Raw genomic sequence first — 17,401 nt, 5'->3', positions numbered from 1 at the left:
ACTTTGGCAGTTGGGGCAGGGTTGCCAGTTTTGGCTCCCCCCTCCCCGCCTCCACTGCCTGTCCCTCCCTCCCTCCCTTTAATCTGCCCTTCCTCGGCTTGTCACCTTCCCTCCCCCCCTGTCTTTCCAAACCCCTTTTGCTCAGTCATCCTCAGTCAATTAGCCTCCAATCTCATCCTGCTCTCTTACCGTCCTTTCCATCGTCCTTCCTTTTTTCTTTCTCCTTCTCTCTTCTCCTCTTAATTATACTCCTTTGCAGAACAATGGCAGTGGGAGGGAGAGCAGTGAGACGTGGGAATGATGGGCTGTGAAAGCACGCCATTGCCTGTGTGACGCCACACACAATCCGCTCTCACACATTCGCACAGGTGATTCACAGAATGGAGTTATTCAGCGGCTTTTTGTGAGCGTGCATGGGACAATTCAAACAGAGAAGAGGAAACACCAGTTCAGTGTCTCTCATGACCTACAGCAGCTGTCAGTGATCAGGATCGAACCACAGTTTGGAGAAATATCCTCTTTATCCCCCTAAGTCTTTATATTGCTTTAATGCTGTTTATTATGCTGTAAAATCACTTCTATCACTTGTTCCCGACAGTTATTAGTTGGACATACTAACCCACATCTGTGTCAAATGAGTCAACAACACTACCATTCATGCTCCAAATATTTTCTTACCATGGGTTAACTGCATGTTTTTCTGAACCGAATCGTATAAAAGTTCAAAAATACATGTAAAAGTATGTATTGCCTTATTGCATGCATTGTCAATGTTTATGTTGACTATATTTCTGCAATGAATTTGGCAAAATATTTGAAAAGTCTAACAATTACTTTAAAACTATTTATAACTTTATTCTACAGTGTTTGCACTCTTTATCTATTCACTAACTATTTATCAATTTCTGTGCAGCTCTTTATTTCAAATATTGTACTTTAAGTTGTATATTGAACTTTTATCGATAAACATTTCAAGTCTATTCAACTGCACATATTAGCTTTTTAAAAGATGACTTCTGACGCTGACTGAATTGTTATCAAAAATTCCTAGATCAGAATTCAGATACAAACAAAACTTCATCCAAACTTTTTTGTTGTATCTTATTGTTTTTGCATTTACAACAATGAATAACGTGTGTGTGTGTGTTGCAGACATAAGGGCAGGTACTGAGGAGGTCAAGAGGGAACTCAGCCCAGTGAGTGTCTGAACATCTGGGCTCTTCGTCGGACAAGATAGCGCTCTCTGTGTGCTCACACTCACACACACACACGGTCGCTCGCAACACTTAGCACTCAGTTCCGCTGCCACCGTGGGAAGATTGCTGCTACAGATTGCCATGGAAACACGAGACCCAGGCGCCGGTTGTTAGAAGTGATGCCTGGCTGACCCAGCAGTGTGTGCATATGTGTGTGTGTTAAAGCCGGAGGGAGGCCAAGTGGCATGCCCCCTTCCACACAATGCCCAGAGTGTGTCTCTTCCTGCCTGGCAGACTGGAAGGGTGTGTTACTTTAAACATGCCACAGTGCACAAAATCTTTGTGTGTGTTTTTGAACAAGTATGCAAGGGTTTATGTCTCTTGCTCCAAGTTTTTGAACTTCTTTTTTTTCTCCTTGGAGATGGTATCCTTTTCTCCAACTTTGTTTTTCTGTTTATTTCACGTATATTAGCTGGAACTGAGCATTGCCCGTCTGCATTTTATCATATTTTACATGTAACGTAACAAACTAACTTATAACATGTGCATGTGTGTGTGTTTATAATACCCAAGTGTCAGTAATCAGTGTGACCATCACCAGGGGGGCTTATAGTGTGGTGGGTATGAGTCAGGACAAACAGAAAAGAGAAATCCCTCTGTCTCCCCCTCTCCCTCGCTCCAAACACTCCCCCCCATCCACATATCCTTTCATTACCAATCATTCCTTAATTCAGATCTGGATCTCATTTCAGCATCACAAACCAAGAAAGAAAGCATCTGAGAGAAAAGAGACATCTATGAAGTCGGCTTCAGTCTCTTCTCCGTTGTTATTTTTGTCACCCACCGACCCTTGTCTTCAAAAATTCACTTTCTTCTCTGTATCACCATTTTTTTCTGCTTTTCTTTAAAAATGAAATCACTCTGGTTTCACTCATCGATTTTGGCCAGCACCACCTCTCAGTCGTTCCAGCACATGACAAGTTGCGTGGAAAACACGCACAGAGTGGAAAGTAATTAAGAAGATGAATGAATAAATAAATAAGTTAATTATGAAAATGGTTTCATGGTGGGGGTGTGTAAAGGGAGGGTGTTGGAGAGAAACATGAGAGAGAGAGAGGGCGAGCTGGCAGTGGATGGTGGGATGGAATTCTGGGAGATTTCTGGCGATCTTGGTCGGCCACTTCAAGTCCTCTCCCTCCCATCGCTCCAAACCACAACAAGGCAACGTCCCTTATTGAAATTAACAAGCTCATACTTTTACAATTTGCACACACACGCACACATGCGCAACTCAAATATGAACGTGTGAACGCTCAGAGACACGCACACACATGGCCATGGCTGATTCATACGAGCACACACACACACACACAAGCAACTCCCTCACACGAATGTGGACAGTGCATACCCACAATTTATAAGGCACAAACACTCGGCTACAATTATTGTTTCTGATGCATGACTATTGCTATTGTTTGAAAGTCTGTGATATGGAACCAGCTCTGCAGGACATTTTGTTTGTGACATTTTCCCTGCGTTCACGTCAAACTGAATAACTGATGAGACGTGTCTCACTGCAGGGTTGCCGATTAGTTGTACTTTTGTTTTCCACCATCAGAAAACCAACTTTCAGCAATGCTTTTTTCCCCCTAAAATTTGGAAAGTCCAACCCAAAAGATTTCAAACGTGTTGAAAGAAAAAAACCCGGTAAACTCAATGTGAACCTTCAAATGTCAAAATACGCAGAGATAATTTATTTCTCACAAAAGTTCATAATTACAAACAGTACCGGTGTCTATTATATATTCAAGGACCAGAACTATTTTAAGGCAAAGCAAAAACAAAGCATGTTTATTTGTGTTTCACCTTTCAGCACCAAAGTGATTTGTAGAACATGTGATAAAAAACACATTTATGCAAGATATGACAGAAACGCAATATGGAAATGTGTAAAAATTAGATTTGAAATGAAGAAAAACTTTGCTAAAATGTTATGAAGCAGCAAAGACATTCACATCAATCACGTCCACATGTAAGATCTTCATTGAATTAAAATCAATACAGAAAAAACATATATTTAAAAATCCCCATATAAGATGCACACAGTTAAAACAGGATAATAACAATATTCAACAACATATTACGAGTTATATTTTGATACAAAAATATTGAAAAAATATACCGAAAGATTCAACGTGTGTATTCCTGAAACTTTATAAGTTGCTCAAGCTCAAAAACCTGTTAATTCCTAGTACTGCTACTGCCTAAGCTCTGCAGATGGCCTCTGACTGATTGGAATATATAAAGACATTGATCGAGTGTCACATTTTCCTACTGATACAAAAACTCTGTTAACATGCAACAACAAATTTAAATCATAGCAGGTTTATAATCAAAATTAGCTCCAAATAGGAAATACCAGAGGGACCAAATCCAGTAAAAAACACACTGCTGTGATGTTTGTTAAAATGTCTTTTCAAGTGAAAGGCATGATCCCAGTGATCAAATGTGGTGAAATAGATTTTAACAGATGTAGTGTTTGCTCATTTTTAGGAACGCCTGTGGAGAATGTGAGAAAAGCCAAATGTGGTCAAAGGAGCTCTGCATGATGCCGTGCTGTATGCAAGTGCTACTGACATATGCCCAAAAAACTCAGTCGATTCCTCATTGGTATGAGGCCTTTCTAATGTTCAGCCTGTGGCGGAGCGCTCAGTCACTGGGGTCATAATTGGATTGGCATGGGAACTGGCTCCAGAGTCGCTTGGCACTGTCCAGGCTGGACCCATGAGGGAATTATCTGCTGCTCAGATAAGGAATGCCATGGGACCGGTGGCACTGCTTGTCTGGACATAACCTGGATATACGAGGCATTCCTGGAAACGCCAGGTTTGTTATTATAGCGTGTTTCCAAAGAGCTGCATTGAGTTTTTTTCACCCGATTGTCGTGTGAAGAACCTCCAGAGCAATTGGCTGAGACACAGTCAGTATGTATATTTGAGATAGTGGCTGCCGTGATTTGAGGTGTCGAAAAGGGCAGGAGGGCTGCAGTGATGGGGCATGCTGCCTGTCAGAGAGCGAGAGACACAGAGAGAGAACACGAGAGAGAGTGAATCCTCCCTCCTCATCCGGCTCCCTTACGCAAAGATAAATAAAGAGGCTAAAAGCCGAAGAGAAGAAGCAGAAAGGAGCTTTTGTGGTTTCCGAGTGGGGTCCCTCTCATGGCGGTTCCCACAGCACTGGGCTCGTGATGACATTCACCATGTTTCTCACACACACACACACAAACGCATGCTGATGGGCCCTGTGACTGCGGTGACTTTCGCTGGTGCCGGGCCCCAGACGGGACGGCGAGGGCCCCCAGAGCCACAGGCAGCCATTGTGCTGTCGCCGCGGAAACCAGCCTCTTTATGTCAGACATGTTTTTCTGTTTGTTTTCTTTTTTATGTCTTTAATGTGGGTAAGGGGGAATGTTTCCCCTCTCATCTCCCTCCCCCCTCCCCACTGCTCTGCGTTATTTCCCCCCAATACCCATCTTCCTCCTCCTCCCACCAATCCATCCACATTTGTTTCTCCTCTTCTCCTCCCTCCTCCTCTTCCACTCCCTTCCTCCCTCATGTCGACTGCCCCCCCCCTCCCCTGGAGATCGTCATTTGTAAAACTCTTTGCTTGGACAGCCCATATCTTTGTCGTGGTGTTGTGGCCTCCCTCTCACTCAGCTCCTTTTTATCTGTACTTCATGAGGTTTTGGCACAAACTGGCACTTTTTCTTCCTGCACTGAAAAAAAAAACACACAACAAAACAATGTGCGCAACTCTAAAACAACAAAACCTATCCCCAAAAGAATTTTGCCTTTCCCACGCTAAGCCAATTTTCTTCAGAAGATTAAACAAACTATCAATAACAAAATGAAAGAAACGGGGGAGAGGAGGGGGTGAAGGAGAAAAAAAAAAGAATCTGGTTATGATTCGAGCCTCTAAAGAAAAGCCAACACAGGATGCCCCAAAGTTCTCCAATGAGAAAAACAAACCTACAAAAAAAGCCAACTGTTACTATTTTTAAGTGCCTGAAGAATGTCGCCTGGTGACATGACTCAAAGGCACGCCGGGTCCCGTCCGTAATCAGTCCATTCTGACTGCGCTGCTCAACCACATCAAGACACAGTGCGCAATCTTTTATGAGCTGCAGAGAAAGACGAGGAGAAGAAGGGGAAAGTGAAATATGAAAGGGTCCAGGGCTAATCCAGTCAGTCCCCTCAGCCACGCATGCGACTGTGCCTGATTTGACCTGGGGATCTAAGTCTCGGCTAATATTAGCCACTGTTAAACCAGTTTTGCTCGAGCTGACTATCAGTCCAAGTTTATGGAGGAGACTCATTTTTTATTGCATGGAGCCATGTGATGTTTAATTCCTCTATCGGCTTTTTATATTTGTCTGTGAAAAAAAGGCATACAGGGAAAACACTTCTGAATGGAAAGTAAACTGCACATGACAGGGATGTATTCAGAACAGGAATGCATCTGTCCCTCAGTCACATTCAAAGATTTGGATAAAGTTAGTTCCAGATTCCTCAGAGGAGCTCTCAGAGTTGAAAACCCAGGAGATGCTACTCCATCCATGTTTTATCGCCCTATAGGCTGCAGCTCTCTGACACCCTCTCACTTTCCTAAATCCCTCTTATAACTTTACACCTCAGATTACGACCTTTATCAGCGAGGCATCCTGCCCGCGCCTCGTCCTGACGGCAGCTCGGAAGAGCAGCCATAAGCCCTCAAAAACCAGCATTAAAAACTTGCCGCCACCACGCTGCTGGGTAATTTTTAGTGTTCCCAGAAGGGGATTACAGTGAGTGTGCATGGAAAGAAAAGACTTTGATGGAGGAAGGGTAATGACTAACATCGTTTTCATCTCCTGAGGGAGTTGGTGCCACTTTTATTGGTCCTGATAGAGGCTTTTATTATTAACAATGACTAGGGCAGAGGGAAGTGATGCTCTGATCACTGAATCTGGATCCTTTCAGGATTCTTTTTTCTTCTTTACTGACACACAAAAAAGTCTGTGTTATTCAGTTAAACTAATGGACTGGAACAATCCAGCTGATCTATAAACTTGGGAATGAAACTTGGGAAAAACTGGTACGGCCCTATCTTGAATAGAGTGGTTCCCAAGCTTTTTTTACTGACGTACAACCGCAGCGCCATCAGATGAACTCAAGTACCCTGTCATCAATATTACCTGCCATGTTCCAAATATGTCCACATGAATTGATTATAAAGTGTTTGTTCTTCAAAACGAAATAATTTCATGTTCAGGCTATTGGTCAAGTTTGGATAAACAGTTGAAGTGACAGAACAAGCTGGATATTTGAACAATTTACCTGAAGTCCTCTTTTACTTTTCACCTAAAGGTTTTCATATGTCACTCTCTGCTCTTAGATTACTATTTCAGTAAATTTATCCATTATCTTTAGCTGGCTACTTCAGCTGTTTATCTAGTAGCTTACGTTAGCTATCGCATTTTCCACAGTAAATTTATTATCTTTAGCTAACATCTGTATCTGTCATTTAGTGTTGCTTTTAATAATTATTATTACTATTCATGCATTAATAACTCTCAGCTTTTGAATGTCTCTAATCACATTTAACACCCATTTCTAGACCGTATATGAAAATGGATGACGTGTCCCCACTTCCTCCCATCTTGGGCATTTAAAGTTTGTGCAATAGCGTTCGGGGGTGTACCTAATGAGGTTCTGATTTTACACCCACTCGAGCAATTGTGAGTCAGTCTCAACCTTCAGTCCTGAAGTTTCACTGGTTTTTATAACATCGAATAACTATTTCAAACGTTATTGTATAAAAAAAGTTATTGAAAAAATTTAAACTTGGACAAACATCAGTCTGATCAGAACTACTCAAAATGACAGAAAGCATCTTTGAGATTTATTTGACGTATGCTTTTATTCTTTTGTCTATTTTCATCTTTAACCTAAATATGTGGATATAGCTCTTAAGTTAAATTGGAAATAGTTATTTGAGTAAAAGTACAATACATCAATCATATGTAAAGTTCTGTCTGTTTCAACATCAAAGAAACAAGACAGAGATGTATGCTCACAGACACGAATACATGCATTCAAAAACTTATATATGCCTTAGATGTTTATGCAAAACCAGCTTGCTGAAAGGCATATTTGCACAGTGACCCGATGCACTCTGCACATCGCTCAGGCACAAACACACACGCTGTCTTTCTCAGACATGAAAACTTGGTTGAGGTCAATGCTGGAGGGCGACAAGCTCACTGTATATAGTACAGGAGGCTTTGATCTCAGTGCTCGGCTGTGGCAAAGACAGCCAGCCAGCGCTGAGGCCCTGCGCTACCGGAAGCTTGTGGTCTGGGACGGCTCCATTTACTACTCTGTTCTGGTGCTAAATATACAATAATAAAAAGGCTGGCAGATTATTTCAGACTGTGATACATTTCCTCTCCAGCGAGGGAAGAAAGGACTAAGCGAGAGACAGACGTCTCCAGATCACTAAGGAACATTAAGTGATAATTACAGAGAGAGATAGACAGAAAGAGAGAGATGAGGTTTTTCTCTCTCTTGCCTCTCTCTTCCTCTTCTTCTGCCACCACAGAGGAAAGTGGCGTCTCTGAACTGAAGAGGGGCGCCTGCTGTATTAGACTCCCAATGATTGGCTATGATTGCATTGTCTGATCCCATAAGGGATAAAAGGGCAGCAACACACACGCTCTCTCACCACATGCCTGTATTTCATTGCTCAGCGATCACTGCCTCCTCAGAAGTGAAACATGGCTTTTCTGAAAACATCTTTAGACGAGTAGCCATAAAAGAGAATATGATTCAAATTCAAACATAGGCTTTATCTTTTTCAAATCGTTTTTCTGAAACACTGAAAGCACGTACACATGCACACACTCGCACTCCCCTATGTACTCGACTTCACCACCAGTCCACCACACTCCTCTCAAAGCTCTTTGATCCCCGGTCGAGGGTCCTCTCCGCGGTGCCTCTGTCTGAATTCCAGAGATTCTGGGATAATTCAAACGTTTCACGGCACATACTTGGTCCCCCCAGGAGACAGCGGCGGAGATGGAAAATGCCACCACGGTCCCCAGCTCACTCTCCCTCCATTGTCCCTACTCTTTAATCAGGCCCTCTCTGTGGCTCGCGCTGCCACCGTGGTGTGTTGTCTCAGCCTGGGAAAATGCCGGCCTAAGTGGCTGTTATGTACTGAGGCGCAGACCACAGGGACCCAGAGGGGTGCTGCTGGAGCCCTCTGTGCCAGCCACGGGTCTCAGAGTGGCTAACACACACAATGAGTGAGGTCCCAAATCTGGATGTAGCCTCACACAACAGCCAACGCTACATGTATTTACTTTTTAGACTGTGCTTTGATCAGTACATCATATATCATCATAATCATAGGTGCACGGTAATAAATCATGAATATTATTTATTTCCAAAACAGTATGGGTGTAAACCAGCATTAAACTGCCATGCAGATGGGACAGTATTGCAGTGTGATTGCTTGGCTGTGAAAGGTCTGTGGAGAGGGAGTTTCCTGCCCTTATGTCAACATATGACCAAAACAAAGGCCTTGTGTTTCCCTGAGTCAGAGAGAAGAAGGTCAGTGACCAGCGCTACATCAGAGTAGAACCCTTTTAAGCGTTGTTTAGGGACGGACTCGTGTCAGGGCTGGGCAGCTGGGTCAGCTGACGGTTGGCCTGCCTTCAGCCGGACAAAGAACTCCCTCAGGTCAGATTAACAAGGACTGAGTCAAACCATACTGGTTTATATTTAGTGCTTATAAGCGTGAACTGAGTTTTTATGATGTGCCATAAATTTCATTTTCAAAAGAGGTTGAGTTTGGAGGCTCATGTACGCCTACTCTGTGGTTTCTCCAGGCCACCACGAAGCCTTTGTGTTCACCCTGTTTGCCATGGGAAAATATCTGAAACAAATAAGTCCCCTGGTCGGCACCCATCATTGTAAAAAAACACTTCTAAGAGCTGTGGATTGTGAAGAGAGGGTGTGGCGCAGTGCTCAAGGAACTACTTGTTTACTCTCACTATGTCAAAAAATAGAAAAGGCACTATTTTCTCTCTGAGATGGGAGGCAAATAAACAAGTATTCTTGAGTTGACGTTGTGGGCAGGCGCGAACCGTCTGTGGTTGTGCAGCGACATGCTGGACTTGGTATGGGCAGGAGTATGCCACTTTGAGGCTCTTCCCCCAAAACATCATCACCATTATCATCACTATCAATGAGCTTCTGCAATGGAGAGAGGCAGACATCACTCAAAGTTCATAGTAGCTAAAACAAGCCGGTGTGAAATCTAATTGTGCAAAAAGTTAAAGATTTCCAAGCAAATATGTGTATCAGATGTGTATGCCCACACACATGGCATTATCTGCAGTGTGTGAAGACAATGTGGATCCTATTGTTAGTCAAACATATTCATACATGGGTAACTCAATGTCTGGGGCCAATGTCCCTGTTGTGTATTCAAACAATGTAAATCTCAGACTGTCAATTATAAAACTTGTATTTGAAATGGCTGCTGTTCAGCAAAACTTACAGAAGCTGTTTTCAGACATGAACTCAGGAGGATGTTACTTAAATTGGTTTTACAATGTCTGCTTTTCACAGATGAACAACGCAGCGGGGATTCTCCGCTCAGACGCGTTCATAACAACATCAGCAGAGAGGTGGTGCAGCAGCAGAGACAGGACTTAACATTTAAATTCCGCTGCAGGGATCATGCTTTTGCTAAAAGCACACTGACGCCGGCATCAGTCCTTATCAACATCTTTGTCGGTGTCTTCTACATGTACGGCACTTGATTTTCATCCTGAGATATATGTACTGCATTCCTTTTGTTTGTTTTTTTCATTTTTGCGTCTGTTGCACATAGAGCTAGTGTAGAAAACGTGTTTAATGTGCCTTTTAATTATAAATGTATGCAGTATTTATATTTCCACTATTATAAAGGCTTCAGTTTGTAATTTTAATCTCTTCTAAATTCACCTGTCTCTGCAGTGAAAACATTCTTTTTGTTTAGTTCAGCCGAAGACCTGTCGGTGCAATGAAAGGTTCTTTTGAAAGTCATTTGTATGTCGGTTTTTTAGACATGCACAGCGGGATAATGGCTCAGCAGTATAACTGCTCTCAGCCACATGTTAATAACAATTGCATAATGCTGTAGTTTAAATACTTTGTGTCAGTGTCATGCAAGCTATAACCACTCCAGTAAACAAGGCTATCAACAACAGGACTATGGTGTTGATAGTTGTACTGCAGCACTAACACTGACATCTACTTAATATCTAACACTTCTTGAGCTAGAGGCTTATGTCAAAATTAGTTTCAGAACATAATTTATTGAGCAACATGTCATACAATTAATATTGACGTGTATTGAGGTTGTTTCAAAGAACACAGAGAGGCTGACAAAGCTAAAATGTCCTGAATAATCACTGTACTAGAGTCAGTCACCAGTGATCTGGGGATGTAGTCGTGGTAGTGAGGTCCTGTCAGTACACACACACTTAACCAAGACAGTCAGTGTAAGCTGTCAATCATGATGTTTCACCCTGTTTTTGTTTTTCATTGCATTAAATAATGATAACAAACCTCACCTGAACAAACCAGAACAATAACAATTGAACAGACACCAGTGTGATAACAACTACCTAAAATAGCAGAAACCAGCTTTGAATTCAAATTGTATTTGACATCTGCTTTTACTTTTTAGTTTGGTCCAAATCCCTTTCATCAACATAGAAGAGGTGGGATTTAAGACCTATACTGCATCCAGCCACCAGTAGGCGATCAAGATGCCTTGACATCACTCTTTTGGGTGTAACATGTCCTTCATCTTCAAATACAATCTATTGCTGTGTTTGAATTGTCTGTTTTGCTTACGAACCTTCCCAACTAAATGAAATTACCTGGAAGTATTTCAGCAGCTGACATAATAGCAGCTGTTTGAATTCTCTGAATGATAAGGAAAGGAGCTTCAATGCTTACTTATTTCCTTTAGCACAGGAAACACAGGACCATCCTTTACGAAAGGAAAGGAGAAAATGCAGCCCCCACAAGTCTTTGCAGCAGCAACATTTAAAGCCACTCAACCTCATATTTGCACCTGGACACATCCACTTAGATATAGAAAACAGAACCTCTGTTTTATTCTCATGACACGATCCAGGACTCATGTGAATCCTCACATGATCGTCTGAGCTCCTGATTTCTTCTCTGTCACATCTGTCAAAATAACATTTTGTTGTTTGTTTCTGTGAGTAACTGATGGTTAAATGTTGTCTCTGTATATCTTTTCTCAGACTGTGTCATTCTGTTTTGGGCAGGAAACAGACAGAGCACAGAACAGAGTACTGTACATTTTGTGCGTATCTTCTGTTATAAATAAACCAGTTTTTTTTTTTTTCAAGTTGAATTTTCTCTGCAAAGTGATTCTCCTTTCCTAACTCCTCACATCCATCTTTCCTTGACCTTGTGACGTATTCCATTGGTGTCAAGGATTAGTGGTTAGGAAAGGTTAATATTTTGATTTTCAGCCTGCGACATGGTGAATAAAACAGCATTCTATCATAAACCACTTTAAACTGTCATTTACATGAGAAATCTGCCTCTTGAACATGTGACTGTGAAGGATCACACTCAGTTCCTGCTATTTCTACAATATATAAAGAATCTCCCAGGCCAGATTTGATGTATGTACAAAGTCTTGATGGGCTTCAAATCATTTCCCACTTCTTCTAACACGTTTCTAAAGCATAACTAACTTTTACACTATGTTTAGTGGCTGTGTCGGCCGCTGATTGGATAAGAGAAACACGTCACCGGGAGCTGAAGGCGGAAGTGGTTGGCCGAGGGCAGCGCTGTACGATGAGCGTTGCTAATCTCCTCTCTTGTGCCATATTAAAGGTTTTGTGACGTTCATTAAACAGGTGAGAGCACCATGTGTCTTTTCTAAACCTCTCGGTGTGTTGACAACCTTCGTAAAGCGCAGCTGTTTGCAGTAGCTCTGAATAACAGTCGCTGCTGGGCGCTAGCAGCACGAGCTAGCATGTTGTTATTTAGCTGGAGCGTCCTCCTCTTACATCTCCAGTGAAACACATGCTTGTACCTTTCAGCGTGTGTATCATTCAGTCTAGCAACCTGAAAGACCAGAGGTTTCAAAGGGTGGTGGCAGCAGTCTTAGATTCCTAAAGTTTGCTTCCCAAAACTATGGCCTGTAAAATATTGTGGTTAAATCTCCATGTTTCTGTCATATCACTGGGGCTTGCTTCTATTCTGCACTCTCACCAGTAAAAGTTTGTGCTGCATGCCAGGAGATTTAAGGAAAAGGTGTAAAATTCCTTGAGCAAAGTAACAATTAGGGCTTTAAATTGTATTCAATTAAATCAGATTCAGTCTAATACAAATCTTGTAAAATGGATTTAGTATGAGATGATGTTTACATTTTTTCAGAAGGGTGTGTGGAGTAACCTGTAGGAACATGGAAATATCATATATTATATATTAAATATTATCTCTACTCGTGTCTCAGCCACTGAAATATAGATTTTGGAGGAAAGAAGTGTTTTCTGTGGGATCGTTTCACTATAAGTTATTAATGTTAGCTACATTCTTTATTATTTGGTCCTCATGATTGTAATAAGGCAATAACTCTGATGCTATATTGAATGGAGTGGTTAAATCTTATTTTTCATATATATAAAAAGAATGAGGACTTCTATGAACTTTATTGAACATGATGTGCAATAACATAGCAAATTCCAGCAGTAAAAAATTCATGCAATAAAAATATACATCCTTTGTCCACATAATTTGAACAACAGGAATAAATTTGGTTCATGCTCGGTGGTTTTTTTGATAACATGCAAGGACATATACTGAAGATTTAACTTTAAGATTAACATATTTCACAAGCCTGGTTTTGGGACCCTTTCGTAAAGCAGATAGACCAGGGTTGATTTTAACAAAGTCTGAAACTTTGTGTTGCAACAGCCTTAGCTGACATGACACATTAAGACATGTTGCCTAACCTCATTGATTAAAAAACTGCAGGACCCGAACTCACTGGTAAATATTTTCCTTTCTCCTTGTGACCCATTTTGATTTAGGAGTCCCAGAATTACATTTGTATAATCTACTGTCTTCAAACCAAGAAATCAAGTCATCATGGAGTGTGTAGTTGATTTTAAACATCTATGTCCCAACCTGTTGCTGTTCCCTGTTTTAAAGTGACACCTTCTTCTCTTTCCTCTCTCTGGCAGGGATCGCTGAAGTTTAGATATGGAGGTGCCCTGCTACCTTCCCAAACTGCTGTTTGAGCTCAATGAGCAGCGAAAGCGAGACTTTTTCTGTGACTGCAGCATCCTTGTCGAGGGCCGTGTTTTCAAGGCCCATCGCAATGTGTTGTTTGCTGGTAGCGGGTATTTCCGGGCTCTTCTGGTTCACTATCTGCAGGTGAGAGAAGCTGATATCAGTGCTTTTCAGTGTTTTGTTTTCTTGTGCATGACTTCTTAGAAAAAATATTCGGAACTGGCCATGATAATGTGTTGTTTATTTAAATTGATGCCTTAAAGTATTAGATAAACTGATATTTCATATCAAAGCACCTAAGGGGAATACAAGAAATATGCAATGTCTTATGAATAAAGTCATGATTTTGTCCCTACTCTGTCTCCTTTAAGGATAATGGTCAACGCTACAGCACAGCATCACTGGACATTGTAACCGCTGATGCTTTCTCAATTATCCTGGACTTCCTCTACTCCGGCCGCTTGGCCTTAAACAGACGCAATGTCATTGAGGTGATGTCAGCTGCCAGTTACCTGCAGATGACTGACCTGGTGAACTTCTGTAAAGGATACATCCGCTCATCTTTGGAAATATGCAACAAGGACAAGGAGAGGGACGCTGAGAAGGAGGAGCAGGCACAGGATGGAGCGATGGGTCCCGCAGACAGCGGCACTCCAACTGTGGCGATTTCCAGTGCTGCAGGGGCTGCAGAGCCTCCTTCACAGGTTTCAGAGGCAGATAGAGGGGCAGAATTAGGTTCGGAGTCTGTGACCTCGGCTAGAACTCCCTTGCCGATCCCTGTTACCACACCTCCAGGGACCAGCAGGGACATGGACAGTGACTACCACTCTAGGGAGGAGTTTGCATCCGAGAGTGAAGGACAGAAGGGACACATGGATCAGACAAACCTCTCATCTTCCTCATCCTCTGCTTTGACCCCAGAGTTACTGAACCCTAAGATAGAGTACGACCCTGATGAAGAGCTTATGGAGTCCCCTGACACCAAAGACCTTGCCTCGTATCCTGGACCTACTTTGCATAATCCTCATCATAGCAGACTACTCCCCCCAAGTCCCAACGAGCGCTCCTCCCTGGGATACAGCTCTTCTTATAATGCCAGGCATCTGATGGAGATGCTGGCCAGAGGTGAGGGCCCCAGTCCCCTTGGGGATAGAGTGGGGCAGCGTTTTTCCCAAGGACTAGGTAACAGCACAGGAGGAGGCAGAATGGATGAAAGTTTAGGTTTTGTGGGATCGTCCATCATGGAGATGCAGTCTGACTGGCTTGGAGAAGATGCAGGTAATTAACGAATCACATGTTAAATGGCCTCAAGGGTGACGTATTTATCCAAAGGCTTTAAAATGGGAAATTCTCTCAAGCAGAGAAAATAAGGGTGCACATTTTGCTGTGTTGTCCTAATGAGATGGTTTTCAGTAATTGGCCTCTCTCTCCCTCTGCAGGCGATGGCTTGGTAGTGCCAGTGAAGCTCCACAAGTGCCCATTCTGCCCGTACACTGCAAAGCAGAAGGGCATCATGAAGAGACACATCCGTTGTCACACAGGAGAGAGACCCTTCCCCTGTCCCATGTGTGGCAAGAGGTTCACTAGACAGGAGCACCTCCGCAGCCATGCCCTCAGTGTAAGATGCTGAGACAGCAAAAAATTATGTTGCTGGCTTAGTTGTTTGCAGGATTACACAAAAACTATCAAACCAATTTCCACCAAGCTTAAGAATTTTGATTATAAGACCAAATCCCTTTTTCTTTTTTACTATTGCAGTGACAATTCTAAACATGCCTGTATGTAATGGGCTGTTTGCTTGGCCTGTGGTGATGCTGGTTACAGCTATTTTTCCGATTATGTACAAGTGCCGTGCAGTAATTGAGCCCCGGCAAATAAAGACCAACTGCTGGACAAAGAGCTGTTCACCTCTTTATTCAAAGTTCAGTGAAGCTCACCTCATAATGCAGAACCCTAGTCCAAGCAGCTGCTGCTACAGAGCACTGGTTGCCTGTAAATTCAAAGTTTATTAATATTGATGTTATCGCGACTAAATCGAACCACAACATCAAGACTGTACTTCCTTGATTAATGGTTCTTTACATATGAGTTCCACAGACAGATTGAGATTTCTGGAAATATTAGATTCGAATTTTACTTCAAGAACTAGACAATCGTGTATAGAATTACTTAATTAAAGGTTTAAAAAGCATTTGCTTCATGTATACGGCACATCCCAGCAAAATCCTGACCTTGATGCCAACTTATTGGTTGTAATATGTTGTTTTTATGTTTTGTTGTTCAACAACAACAAATATGTTGGCAACTGTTAAGCAGGAAATGATTAAACTTGTTAAAGATTTGAATTTTAATTCATTCTAGGTTGAAAATACATTTTTAAATGGTTTGTAAAAATGAATTGTAAACCAATAATTGCTTGCATTTAGTTGTAAACAGTAATTAGCCACTTCTGTCTTTAATTTAGTGCAGTAAAATTAACTGCTTTATTCCCTGTTGCCTTTGAGGAGTAAAGCACAATCAGAGCAGTAAATCCTGTGGCTCCTATATTTTTTTCATGTACTGTATAATAATGTAAAAGTTGTCTCTACAGAATGATTAAAATACTGCAGTGTCTTTGTCACTGTTCACTATCACCAGGTCCACAGGCACTACTGGCCAGTATCTTGTAAGAGCTGCAGACGAACCTTCACCGGATCCAATGTTTCGCCGGGACTCAGACGCTTCGGCATCTGCGACAGCTGCAATTGCGTGACCACCACTCATGATGAGTCTGCCCCCGTTCACGCTGCTAGCCAACCAGAGCCCATGGAGCGTGCAGATGGCGGTACGGATTGGTCCAGTTTTATGGACGACGTGGACGAGGTGGAGGTTGGCAGAGTGGAGGACTTGGTGGAGAAACAGATGCTTGAAAGGCAGCTTGCTGTCTGCAGTGATGTCGGCCACACACTGTGAATCTGTTGCCCACTGTGCTCAATGAAGAAAACCTCGTAGACTCTTAACTGTTCTGCTGTGCAGTTGTTAACTGTGGCCAAACTGCTATTGATGTTAAATTATTGCTGTATCATGAACTTATTTATTGATTAATATGAAACAAAATGACTAATTTTGGCTATTTGGCTCCTGTGATTTGTCTGACAGCAAATGGATTCAGTGTTTGTGTTTCTTTTAAAGTCATAAACGTGCCCTTTAACTTCCTGCCCATGTTTTTGCACAGTTAATCAAATTCATATTTGCCTGTTTACATAAAGAGAAGGTCAGAGCTGTAGTTTCCTGCATTTTTATAATCAATACAGAAGATGAACAAAGAGCTTGTTGTATATTCTTATGACAGTTTAATCCAGTTTGATCCAATTTCACAGCTTTTGTTATGACGGGACCACTGTGGGAATTGTTACAATAAATGTGTTGTGTAACTGGACATGTTTGCTTTTCATCTAATTTATATATATTCATGTGCTTTTTTTACAATCTTAGAAAGATATACTTATTTCCCTGCTGTATGACATACACAGTATATTTGCATCAAGTGAATCACTGCAGGATTGTGGGACAGAAAGTGCTGTTTGATGCTTTCCAGTCGTTAAATCTAACCCATCAGAGCAGTGAATCCTTTGGCTGTGACATTTTTACTTAGAGGTTACTAATCCTCTTACTCTCACTCAGATGTGATCTAGGTCAATGGTGGTGTTTCCTCAAATATCTCCTGGAGAAAAAATGAAGGCTGCAGACACAATTTGTTTGCCAGGCCACTTGTTCCATGTTTTAGAGTTGGGATTTAAATGTAACAGAATCTGAGGAATTCATTCATCAATTCACTGATGAGTAAAT

At 41.9% G+C, this 17,401-nt stretch overlaps 1 protein-coding gene across 1 annotated transcript; it reads left to right on the top strand.

Moving 5' to 3' along the window:
• Positions 1-12,057: 12,057 nt before the first annotated feature.
• On the top strand, positions 12,058-16,991 carry zbtb8b (zinc finger and BTB domain containing 8B). Its single transcript, XM_020090315.2, has 5 exons — positions 12,058-12,192; positions 13,525-13,717; positions 13,945-14,851; positions 15,013-15,191; positions 16,211-16,991. The coding sequence occupies exons 2-5, from the start codon at positions 13,544-13,546 to the stop codon at positions 16,523-16,525; spliced, it is 1,575 nt and encodes a 524-aa protein (XP_019945874.2). The 5' UTR covers positions 12,058-12,192; positions 13,525-13,543; the 3' UTR covers positions 16,526-16,991.
• The last annotated feature ends 410 nt before the right edge of the window (positions 16,992-17,401 follow it).

The sequence above is a fragment of the Paralichthys olivaceus genome, chromosome 20 (assembly GCF_024713975.1).
Source record: "Paralichthys olivaceus isolate ysfri-2021 chromosome 20, ASM2471397v2, whole genome shotgun sequence".
Taxonomy (NCBI): Eukaryota; Metazoa; Chordata; class Actinopteri; order Pleuronectiformes; family Paralichthyidae; genus Paralichthys; species Paralichthys olivaceus.
This window is presented reverse-complemented; position numbering and strand designations above follow the sequence as displayed.